This window comes from Marmota monax, unplaced genomic scaffold (genome assembly GCF_021218885.2).
Source record: "Marmota monax isolate L192 unplaced genomic scaffold, Marmota_monax_Labrador192_F-V1.1 WCK01_AAM20220418_F8-fsc00050, whole genome shotgun sequence".
In the NCBI taxonomy this organism is placed as follows: domain Eukaryota; kingdom Metazoa; phylum Chordata; class Mammalia; order Rodentia; family Sciuridae; genus Marmota; species Marmota monax.
This window is the reverse complement of record NW_026694552.1, coordinates 7,878,239-7,891,087: the sequence shown is the minus strand read 5'-3', so window position 1 is coordinate 7,891,087 and position 12,849 is coordinate 7,878,239. Positions and strand designations below refer to the sequence as shown.

At 35.8% G+C, this 12,849-nt stretch overlaps 1 protein-coding gene across 6 annotated transcripts in view; it reads left to right on the top strand.

The window, feature by feature from the left end:
• Nucleotides 1-10,205, top strand: part of Acsl4 (acyl-CoA synthetase long chain family member 4) — a 90,672-nt gene extending 80,467 nt beyond the window's left edge. For all 6 annotated transcript variants that reach the window (XM_046420793.2, XM_046420796.2, XM_046420794.2 and 3 more), the window contains one exon: nucleotides 7,345-10,205. In XM_046420793.2, coding sequence (XP_046276749.1) covers nucleotides 7,345-7,502 — 158 coding nt within the window. In that variant the 3' untranslated portion in view covers nucleotides 7,503-10,205. The remainder of the gene's footprint in view (nucleotides 1-7,344) is intronic.
• The last annotated feature ends 2,644 nt before the right edge of the window (nucleotides 10,206-12,849 follow it).

Sequence of the window (12,849 nt, the reverse complement as noted above, 5' to 3'; positions counted from 1 at the left end):
CAAGATACGAATGTCCACAATGGCAATGTGCCAACTGGCAGAGTCCCTGGGCTTTTCTTTTCTATTCTTTTTAAATCTTCACGATGATGGTTCCATTGTGATATATTTAACAACTCCTCCTTAAAAAGCCATGGGCTACATTTTTGTATTGTATCAATGTATGCCCTGATTGTTCTTGATTTTACTGAGATGCCTCCTTCCTCTAACAATTTACTTAACACTCTTTCAGTTTGTTTTTTACTAATTTCTGATCCCATATTTCTACTATAATACAACCCAACAAGATGACGCCAAACAAAACCGAGACAGAATGAAATAAAAAGGGAACAACAAAAAGTCATTATGGCCTTTCTATCCTCCTGACATGGGCATCCGTCCTTTCTCCCTATCTGTTCCTCAGATGTAAATAGTTTTTCCTCAGATGTGAGCGGTTTTTCTTCCGTCTCACTCATCTCCAGGGACAGGCAACTTAAAACAAAAGTGAAGCAAAATAAAAGAGGAATCTTAAAATGGCTACCCATCCTCTCGCCCTGCCCTCAGGGGCGAGCAGTTTCACTTACCCTCAGTCGTTCCCCGTACGGGCCACCAAATGCCGCAGTCTGGCTGGGCACAATCAGGAGCCACTTGTCAAAAGAAACTAACTTTATTTTTAGAACCACACACGACAAACAAAATAGTCTCTCAGGAAAAACCCTCAGAGCCTCAACTGCCACCACCGGCTTTCCACAAGCCTCTCTCTCCCACACAAGCTTCTCTCCACCTCCCACAATCCTGCTCTTGAGGCCGATTGGCTGGGTCATGTGGGCGGAGCCAAAAAAGTCCCCCAATGAGCAGCTCCGTGGTCTGAAAGGGCAGGGAAACAGTCCAATGAGCATCACCGCAGAGGAGCCAATCAGCTAGATGTTGCTGGGGCCGAGGAGCCAATCAGCTAGATGTTGCTGGGGCTGCTGTGAGCCAATCAACTTCCAGCTGCCAGCAGTTGTGTCTACCGAAAACTAAAAAATAAATATTAAAAATTTATCTCTCTCTCTTTAAAAAATTAATTAATTGTCCAAATAGTAGACCAGTTTTATGACCTATTTAAAGTTTTGCTCTTAATTCTTTTCAGTGTAATAATATGCACACACAGTTTTTAAAATAGTAAATAGTATCCCAAGAATTGTGTCACATAGCAGCCCTCCATGTTATATCCCAAGTGTTTTAATCTATGGCATTTGTCTCCATTTTTTCTTTCTCTGTCTTGCATTTTTTTATTTGGTTCTGTGGACTTCCTACCACAAAAGATGACGTAGCTTTCTTCTCTCTACCTCATCTACATACTCCCTTTTCAATACATAGTACAATTTCATGTTTTGCATTGTGATTGTATTATCATAACTAAAAAATTCAGTTGGACAACTTTTTGTTTTTGTTTTTCTTGACTTTAATACTACATCTCTCTCTACTTAGTTTTCTGTGTACCTATTATTATTTCTTCCCCTGTATTCTGATAAAGTTATAAAAATATTAAGTACAGGAAAGCAGAGCACATCTGTATATTCCTTTTCCTGACAACATCCTTCTTGGAACCCTTCATCCTCCCACTGAAATTTGGACTGTTTGTCCCCCAGAACTTCCCTTTATTATCATCCCAGGAATTTCCTTTGCCTTTCTCCTGTGTTAGATCCTGTTTCCTGGATCCTATGCCTTTCTTTTCCCTGGTTTGCTCACTCATTTGGATAAAGCATATCCTCTAGCAGTTTCCTGGGAGAGGTGCACAGTAGGTAAATTTTTCAGATACATGTACACATCTGAATACATTCTTCTTATATCATCACCATTGAGCTAAAGCCTCATATATTTTAGAATTCTAGATTATAAATCATTTCTCCTTAATAATTTGTCTTGGAGTCTTGGTTCCATTGTCTTCTAACTTTAGTGTTGCTTACTGAAAAGTCCAGTTCTGTCCATGTTCCTGTTCCTGTTCCTTTTTGTATTCTATCTCTAAGCTTGCAAATTTATTATATTAATTTCTGGTATTCTAATAGTTACATAATGATAAACGATTAAAGACCTGATGTAGGTCTTTAATCGTTTATCATTATGTAGACATGGCATGGTCTTTTTCAATCTGGAGTTCTCTGTCCTTCAGTTCTGGGAAATACTTATCTTTTTGTTTGTTTGCTTTTTTTTACTCCCATGGTCCTCCTTCAGCACATGGTGTGTGTGTGTGTGTGTGTGTGTGTGTGTGTGTGTGAGAGAGAGAGAGAGAGAGAGCAGGGGGCTGCTTTTATATGACTTTGGATTACATCTTTTCATTGTCTAGTTTTATCATCTTCTTTTTATCTCCTTGTCTTTTCATATTCTGGCAGGGTCTCTCAATTTTATCATCTCATATATCTATTGAATGCTCAGTTCCCAGTCTCAGACTGTTAATTTTCAAAAGATTGTTCATGTTTTCCCAGTGTTCCTTTTAATAATACTCTGTTGTTCTTTTTTGGATGCAATCAATGTGTTGCCTGTTATTCTTCTAAGGATACTAAAGGGATTCCTTTGATGTGGTTCCTTCTCCTATCAGTGTCTCCTTTTCCTCCAAGTTCTACTTTATGCTTGAATTGATTGTGGCTTCTCAAGTGTCTACTGATCCTTGTCTGTCCATTCATTTTTAAGAATGAAGTACTTTAAAAAAAATGTTTGGAAAGCTTCTTGGGCTTCACTGAAAACTTAATCAGATGTTAGTGTCTTTTTCTCTTGGTTCACTCCATTTCTCTGAAGAAGACATTGCCCATCTCTTGACTGAGAAATATTAGCCTGACTGCTAACAGTTTATAGCAAGAGGGAGCAAGGGGCTGTGGGACAGAGGAGGTTGGGCACAGCACGTCCTACCTTCACTGAATCCTTACTCTCTCCCTTCTTGTATTGTGCCCAATGTTCTTGAGTCCAGAATCTCTCTACTGCAAAATTTCCAAAAAATAAATCTGTCCACAGGCTGGTTTGGGAAGAGCAGTACAGGGTGAGAGAGGACTATTCTCTAAACAGGCTGGGGTAAGCCCTCCTATTTTAAGTGTCACCCATTCTTTGGTTCAGTGGGCACTTGCCTTGAATTGACCATGAGGTCATTTTGCTTCTTTTTAATGCTCTTCTCTGTTGGCACTTGTTTTATCCCTCTCAACTCTAAGTTCGTTACCACTAATACTTAAGCTATTTGTCTTCTAAATTTTTGGGGGTGGGTGAGTACTGGGGATTGAACCCAGGGAGCTTAACCACTGAGCCACATCCCCAGCCCTATTTTTGCATTTTATTTAGAGACAGGGTCTCACTGAGTTGCTTAGTGCCTCACCATTGCTGAGGCTGGCTTGAACTCATGATCCTCTTGGCTCAGCCTCCCAAGCCGCTGGGATTACAGGCATGTGCCAGCGCACCTGACTTATCTTCTAAATTTTTATTGAATTCTTCTATCCAGTGCAGAATTTAAAATAATTTAAATTATTTTCCAGAGAGGGCAGAGAATACCTATATACACTTCATGTTTAATTGGAAGCTGTTAATCTAATTTTAATCCATTGTTTTACTCTTAAAATAAAAGTAATCATTTTTTAGATTATAGATTTCCTGTACTCATTATAAAATATTGGACAATGTAGAAAATTATAAAGAAGGAAATAAAAATCACTTGATAATAGTTTCCTTTGGGTAATGAGATTATTTTCTAGCGTATGTACTTAACTGTCAACATCATTAACATTTTCTGAGTCAGTAGCTATAGAATTATAATATCATTTTTAATTTCTAAATATTATTCCAGTATAGGAATATCTATTTAAGTCCTTGTTTTAGGTGAGTTACCCATTTCCCCCCACTTTAAGCAAATGTAATATGAATCTATTATACTCAATGATTTTCTTGTGTGATAATTTTGTTTGTAAGAATTCCTAGAAATTGAGTTTCTGAGTCAAAGAGACTATACAATTTAAAGGCTTTTTTTTCTGCATTGCCAAGTTACTCCCTTTTTCCCCATAAAAACGTACTGGTTTATATTTCCATCAGAGATACTTGTTACCCTAACTGGGCTATTGTTATTTCTATTCATTTAAAAAGTAAACTGCTTAGGTTCCATTTTGGCTTAAAAACATAGTTAGTAGTAATAGATTTTCAATTGATTACTGTTTCCTCAATAGCTTTGAGAACTCTAAACACTATAAAGTTTTAAATAACAATTATTAACACAATCAGATTTGAAAAGTTATTTATAACTATAAAAGTGTGGCTTAATGTTTTCTTCTTCAATATAGTGTTAGTTACAGATGTAATACATAATTTCATATTAATGTCACCAAGCCTCCAGAACATTCTTTTATATAAATCCTGAAGTTTTAAAAAATGTGATATTTCAAAAAAGTATTTTAACTGATAAATTACTCACCAGAGGTATGCTGCAGTTATTTTAGTTACTCTCTGAATGCAGTGACAGAATATATATTACTTGAATAATTATCATTGCATATTTAACTGTAAAAGCAATAATAGAGAAACTCAAGCTGCCTCTTAATCAGGCAGAAAACAGAATAAATACCCTAGGACCCAATATGCCCTCATAAATTTCCTGTTCTTGGAGTGAAGCATGTAATGGAACAATTTATTATTTGAATAATGAATGCTAATCATGATTTGAATGTATAAATCATGAGCTTTTCTGTTTCACAAAAGATTGATCTTGCTATCCCTTTGCTTCACATTGTCATTTTGGAGAATTATGCAAAATGGTGTAAAATAGTCTGGATTGTATTCAGCATGTCTTTCTGAGATATTACATCTTTCCTAGTAGTCCTCTTCATGTTTAAATATAAGTGTGAGGTAGAGGTTGTATCATAAGACTGCAAGGTAATTGTTTTTAGGTAATTTGAACAAGTTCCAAAGGCTATAAAAATTGATAGTTGCTGCCACCTGCAGGCCACACTTTATAACATTCAAGTTAATTCAGATGAAAATTTCACATGCAAACTATATTTGTTCCTCCTTCCCATAATCTTTCATTTTTCTCACTTTTAACAATTACTTTGTTCTGTTTACTGGATACTGTATTGTCTATTATTCTCTGCAGCTTATGGTACTAACTAATGTTTAGGAGTTTCCAAAATGAAATCCTAAAGCAGCACACTTTTTCCTCTTTAAACAAGAATTTAGCTAATGAAGATTAAATACAGGAACACTTATAAATGTGCTTTCATTAGCATGTTTGCAACTGAAATAATGTGCTTGCCTTGCCTAATTTTGTCAGCATCTTTAGAATAGGACCTATGTAAGTAGGGAAACTAAAATGAAAGGAAAGATTTTGGAGCCACATCTGAAGTTAAGAATTCAATTGTTGTCTTGAGATCCAAATGTGACCTTGCAATCATATTTCAGACACCTCTATGTAACTGTATGTATGAATAGAGCAGACATGGTTAATTCAAGCAAGGTTTATGTTCCTTTACTAACTGTTCAGACATTAATTTAGGAAGTTGGTTCTAAGTAATATTTAAAGGATTATTTCTCATACTTGACTTTATATTCGCATTTTAATGAGAAATTCATTAATTTACCAAAGTTTTCATAAAACTCAGTCATGACATGAACAGGAACTTCCTTGAATTTGAATTCTTTGTACTTTCCACAGAAATGAAATTGTTTCTAAAGTTGTCTAGGCTGTTCAGTAGTTTTTTAAACATGCAAATATTTGCCTCTGTACAATTGCTATTTTAAACAATTGCATACAAAATAATGTTTATTTGTAGGTTAACATTGTTAATGGGCATTCAGAATTTTAAGGAGGGCTTGTATTAATTATAAATAACTTGGTGGCTTGGCTGGGCACAGTGGCACATGCCTGTAATCCCATTGGCTCAGGAGATTGAGGCAGGAAGATCACAAGTTCAAAGCCAGCCTCAGCAACTTAGCAAGGCCCTAAGCAACACAGTGAGACTCTTTCTCTAAATAAAATATGAAAAAAGGGCTGGGGATGTGGCTCAGTGGTTAACTTCCTCTGGGTTCAATCCCCTAAATAAATAATTAACTTGGTGGAATAAGAACTCAAGAATTTAGTCACAAAACTTTGCCGCAGTCTGGCTGGGCACAATCAGGAGCCACTTGTCAAAAGAAACTAACTTTATTTTTAGAACCACACACGCCAAACAAAACAGCCTCTCAGGAAAAACCCTCAGAGCCTCAACTGCCACCACCGGCTTTCCACAAGCCTCTCTCTCCCACACAAGCTTCTCTCCACCTCCCACAATCCTCCTGCTCTTGAGGCCTATTGGCTGGGTCACGTGGGCGGAGCCAAAAAAGTCCCCCAGTGAGCAGCTCCGTGGTCTGAAAGGGCAGGGAAACAGCCCAATGAGCATCACCGCAGAGGAGCCAATCAGCTAGATGTTGCTGGGGCCGAGGGGCCAATCAGCTAGATGTTGCTGGGGCTGCTGTGAGCCAATCATCAGCCGGCAGCTGGAAGTTTGCTGGCAGCTGGAAGTTTGCTGGGGCCCCTTCCGCTGTGGCTCTCAACAAAACTTAAGCTAAAATTTTTGGATACTGTATTCATTACCTCTGTATCCTATTTTCTTGCATTTCTGACGTATGTTGAGTTGACTAATTTAAGTACATGTGCTGCATCAGTTTAAAGGAAATTGATATTTACAATTCCCTTTTTGGTCTGTGTTTTAATATTATAACAGAGCTTATAAAGAATATTTGTCTAAAGGATTATTTTTTTGTAGAATAAATTAATAAACTTATATGTATTTATTAAGGATGTAGCCCTGTAGATGGCTATGAATAAACAAAAACCCTGCTTTCATGGAACTTGAATTCTAGTGGGTGACATATAATGTGTTGGGTGGGGGTTAGTACTTTGATCAAAGCATAGCATAAGAAGATATAGAGACAAGAGGGCTTCTCTTTTGTTATAAGTGGTCATGAAATCCTCTCTGAGGAGGTGGCTTTTGAACAGCCACCTGGAAGTAAGGAATTGAGCCATACAACTATATTGGAAAAGACCATCCCAGGTCAAGGGAACAACAAATATATCCTCTGAAGAGGAAGGTGTGGTATGCATGTGTATATTTATATAAATAATAACCACAGACTAAAACTATCTAACTGAAACAATTCATGAGTACTTTGGGAAATATAAAATAAATGATAAGATAGTGGTATCATTACTAACCATCCGACACCGTTAAATAGATTACCTCATAACGTGTGTCATCTAGGTAAATTTTACAAAATTCATGTTTTATTAATTGTTTGTCTCTTCTCCTCTCCTCTTTATTCCCCTACTTCCCTGCCTTCCCATCTTTCTCCCTTTCTCCTTCCCTTCGCTTCTCATTTCAGTGAAGTTGGAGCGATTTGAAATTCCAATCAAGGTTCGCTTAAGCCCAGAACCATGGACCCCTGAAACTGGTTTGGTAACTGATGCTTTCAAACTGAAAAGGAAGGAACTGAAGAACCATTACCTCAAAGACATTGAGCGAATGTATGGGGGCAAATAAAACATTGCTCTTCTACTCATAGGAGAGGTTGCACAGAGGGTGACCTGGTTCTTCTTCTGTTCTAGAGTTTAAGCCTTTGTTGAACTGTCTGTTAGAATGTAGGTGTATCATTCTAAAGATCTAGTAAAAAAATATTCCTGATTACAATAGTTGTTGAGTCTACTTTAACTTAGTTTTGCATAGTTCTAGTGAAGCTGAAATTGAAAAGTTATTTCCCTTTAGATGTATTATTAATTTTAGAGCAGAAATTCTGTTTAAAAAAAAGCTTGATACACTTTTTTCCATAAATCAAAGTATTTGATGTTGAACGAAGTAAATTGGAGTTGGAGTAGAATGTAGTTTGAGGAAATTTGCAGCTTCCAATGTTTATTGTCTTCCTAGTTCTGAAGTTTAAATATTAAGCATGACAAAATATGTATTAACACTACTCAAAGCAGAAGTGCTGCAGGGCTTTAAAATTCTCTTCTAACTAAAATTTATCTTGAAGGGAAAATTCAGTCATGATATAGTAGGGTAAAATAATACCTTAGGAGGTATTATTTTAAGACCACAATTGTTACATAGGTTAGATGTAGAGTCATTGTAATATTGTGAATAATTACAGTGCCTAAAGTAAGAATAAAACAACATATGCATACCAAAAATATCTAGTGACACATTTGAAGGGGAATTGAGTAGCTATTTAAATCTTTGAGATCAGTAACTATAATTATTTGAATGACTAAAGAGGAAAGTACAATTTTTAAAATGCTGAAAATTGCCTTTCTGTGTTTGTACAAAATGAAAAGACTGAGACCAAGAATAAAATGATGGAAAGTTAATCAAAATTTAACAGGAAGCATTTTCTCTGTTAGAAAAGGTGATGAAAACTTAAGTATTTAGAATTATGAACCTTGCATAGCACTGAACCTGGAAAAGAGATTTAGATTCTGAATTTATCTTTGATAACAGGGATTGATTTGAAAATGTACTCATATTAAATTACATTTGTAATTTATGATCTGTTTGCTGTTGCTGATTTGATTCTTGATCAGTAGTTTGCATTTCAGAGAGCCTTTCATTTTGCTTTAATTTTAGGAAAGCGGGTTATGATGAATGACTTCCCCAATATCTTGTTCAAACCTACGGGTGATTAATTGTCTTGGATGAGTTTTGGGAAGTTAAAGGGAAGAAAACACTGTTACCATATTTTTCCTGTTAGTGAGGAGTTTAGAAACTGGAAATGCTACATTTGGGAGAAGGGCAGAGTTACTTGATAAGGGACTGATGTTTGTGCAGTAACATGGAGTGTGGATTTCTTTTTAAATCTTTAATTAAAATCTGGGATTAGATATTCACACTTGAACCATAGTTACTGTAAAAAGCAAAAATTCTTAATACTGTTATTCTTTGCACTTTTCTTAATATATATATATATATATATATATATATATATATATATATATATATATATATATATTTTGCTTACATTGCTTTGTACAGATGTGGGCCACCACTGCAACAAAGAGAATTCTTTTTGCTCTGAAATATTTATAAAGAAAATATTTAAATGTTATGTATATGGTGGTAATAAGGAAAAAATCATCTGGTATTATAAGCAAGAATGAAGGTTTTTGTAAAGATTTCTGTTCAGTGTTCTGCAAAGTAAAATTCTAGGTAAGTTTTCTTAAAGTTATGTATGAGTATTCTCATTCTTCCCAACTTGCCTTTGAAGAGTGAAACACCATTATTATCAAGTAGATTACTAATCAACTTTTACTACTCTCGGCCCACAGTTAATCCTTTAAGGATGATTTTATTAAACTTTTCCAGTATGTGATCCCCAAGCCCATTTAGATTGGTGATTTTAAATGTGTGAGTGCATGCATACTATCTTATCTCAGATGTTTGCATCCCTACTCAACCCCATCTCCCTAAAGCTGGAACACTGCCAACTAATCTGTTGAATAGGTCCTTTAGAAACAGTAATTAACACTTAAGGTTGGGTGCTGCTAATTCTTTGCGAAATCCAAATATTGTTAAGGGACCAGGGAGATGCCACTACCCCCTGATTTTTCATCTAAAACTATACATGTTTATGTAAATGGAAATCTTTCCATATTCATAGTGACTTTTTAAGTATTGGAGCCTACAGATTTTGATCTCACATTTTTATACCTGTTTAAATTGTTCATAGTTATGTGTAAGTCATCAAATACAGTGTACTTAATAAATTTATTACAAGTATGTGCATTTCTAAGTCAAACACTTGTGACTTTTGCTTTAATCAAATGAAAGTATCTTGCCTACTTGATACTTGTATTCATGTTTTTTTTCTCCTAGAATGGAGGTATCATATGGCTTTTCAGAACCGAAAAACAGATGAATGATTCAAAAAGTCAGAAGTTAAGGAGAATAATGTTTCTTTGATCACAAAGAATGATTTAGTAATCCTGCCTATGTTTTCCTAATAGCATATGACAAATGTTTCTAAGGTAACAAGATGAGAACAGGTTAAAGATTGCACGGTGTTTTGGATTTAGAGAGAAATGTTTTAATTTTTGAATGTAGTTCCAAATTATAATGTATTCATATTTGTACTTTCTGTTAAAATGCATGATTGCAGGATTGTTAGATTTTGTGTTTATTCTTGATGAAAAGCTTTGTTTGTCATTTTTAAGTTTGCACTCGAATCTTGTGAAATAAATCCACCCATGTTATCAAGCCTATTTGTACTTATTTATGCATTGAGATGAAATCTATAAGTTTGAAAATGACCCAAACTTTTAGGCATGTAATCTTTAAAATTCTCTTGGTTTATGGAATTACATGAAGCAGTTAACCCAGCTTTCATAAGTCCTATCCATTAGTATGGACTATTTGAACTGAAAACTCCTGCTTTAATACAGTAAATAGAATAGAATCCCTTTGTAACAATAATATTGTAGAACAAATCGTAATCACATTTCATGGATTATTGGTAGGTGCTAATAAATGAGAACTATTACTTTTAGGCTGGTTATTAGGAAGATATTAATTTGGGGGGTTAAATGGGAGTATATATAAAATATTGCCGCAGTCTGGCTGGGCACAAAATCACGAGCCACTCAAGCAGGAACAAACTTTATTTTTTGAAACTGCCGCCAATGTTCTATACGCCCCCAGGAAGATCGCCGATCCACACACGCCGAGTTCTCCCAGTACCCCCAGAGGAAGTTCCTTCCCCGGAACTCCCTCCTACTGTACTTCCCCAACCAATGGGAACTCTCCAGGAGTCCCGTAGCAGGCCGAGGTGAACAGCAGGAGTCCAATATCCATATGAATGCAAATCTTAACATAATCATATCATCTCAATGGCTAGCTGGCGTCACCTTTCAACCAAAAATGCCATGCATCATATACTTGGCTCTTAGCAAAATGGTATTTAGAACTCTGGAACCAGACTGCCTCAGTGTATTTCCTGCTTTTGCCACTCACTAGTTTTGTGACTTTGGGCAAGTTAATTAACATGCCAGAGCCTCATTTCTCCATCTGGAAAAATGGTATTGATTGATAAAGGGATCTATCATTGGGTTATTGTGAGAGTTAAAATGAGATAATCCATGTAAAGTATTGAGAACAATAGCTTAATTAGCTATTATCATAATCATTATTGTATGCAGTCAGAACTCATCAGTCAGGTTGTCTAAAGTATTGACTAGCATCTGAAGACCTTATAGAATTTCCTGACCCTGAAGATTTTTTACTTTTTCAGGAAACCTAGGCTCATTGTATCACTAGCTTTATAACCATGAGCCAATCTTCCAACAGCCTTCTTATCTTAATTTCTTCTTACCATTGGAATACAATTGGACTAAAAATGGCCTTTGCCAAAAAAGAAAGACAAATGACAGGAGAAATAGGAAATGTGATCGCCCATAAGATTTATTGTACTGTGCTTTTGCATTGTGATACTGCTGTCCCAAAGTAGTTTTATTTATTTTTAAAATGATCCCTAGGTCCCAAGATTCCCATTGGGATGTAAAGCTGTGGAGGATGCTATCAGAAGAAGTGAGGATTCTGCTAGGTACAAGGAGTCTTTCACTGTTATTTATTTGTGTATTTATTTATTTAGGTGCCAGGGATTGAACCCAGGAGTACTTAACAACTGAATCACACCTCCAGCCCTTTTTGCGTTTTATTTTGAGACAGGGTCTCACTGAGTTGCTTAGGGCCTCACTAAGTTGATGAGGCTAGCTTTGAACTTGGGATCCTCCTGCCTCAGTCTCCCGAGTCCCTGAGATTATAGGCATGTTCCACCATGCTGGGCTCTGTCACTGTTATTTTTTGTTATTTATTTTTTCCCTAAGAATTGATATATTTAAATATAACATACCAGGTGTCAGTTCAAAGGTCTGCTCAATCATTGATCCAATGTGTTTCAGCATTAAAATACATAATTATACATAATTTATAGCTGCTTAGTATAGCAATAATTGCATAAATAAGTAGAGGAAGAGACAGAAAAGGCCAATATAAAAATAAAAACTAAGTTTCATGTACACACAACATACTCCCTAAAAAATGTCAATATAGCATTGAAAAATTTACCAGATGAAATCAGGCTATCTGTTTTTTTCATTTTCACTAAGATAATTGGATATCAGTAATCCGCATGAAATTCTTTTCTAAACAAGGCCTTTTGTGGGTAAAAGAAAGAATAATGGTGTACAAGCAGGAAATCTTCCTGTGTATAGTCCTAAATAATTGACTGCCGGTGTCACTGTTATTTAATCAGGGCTGTGCATACATATTTTTTTTTCTTCTTCCTCTGTTTTACTTTTCTTCCTTGTGTACATGTATTGTTTTTTTTTTTAATTGGTGCTTTATAGATATACATAAGTGTGGAATTTGCTGTGGTATATTCCTGCATGTACATAGCATAATTTATCAGTTTCATTCCACTGTTCTTCCCTTCCCTATCCCCTCTCCGTCCCCCATATTTCCTTCTTCTACCCCACTGAACAGCCTTCTGTTTGCATGGGATCCTCCACTTTTTTCCTCTTGTTTGCTCTAGCCTTCTCATGAGAGAAAACATTTGACCCTTGGCTTTCTGAGTTCAGGTTTTTGTTTTTTAATATTTTTTTAGTTGTTGATGGACTTTATTTTATTCATTTATTTATATGTGGTGCTGAGGAGCCAACCCAGTGCCTCACACATGCTAGGCAAGTGCTCTACCACTGGGCTACAACCCCAGCCCTAGGGTTAAGGTTTTTAAAGCAGTTCTTCCAAATTTTGTTTTTTACTGTGATCCTCAATGCTGTGCACACACACTTGTGTGTATGCAAAACAGTATTTTACAATGCTAATATATATATATATTAGCATT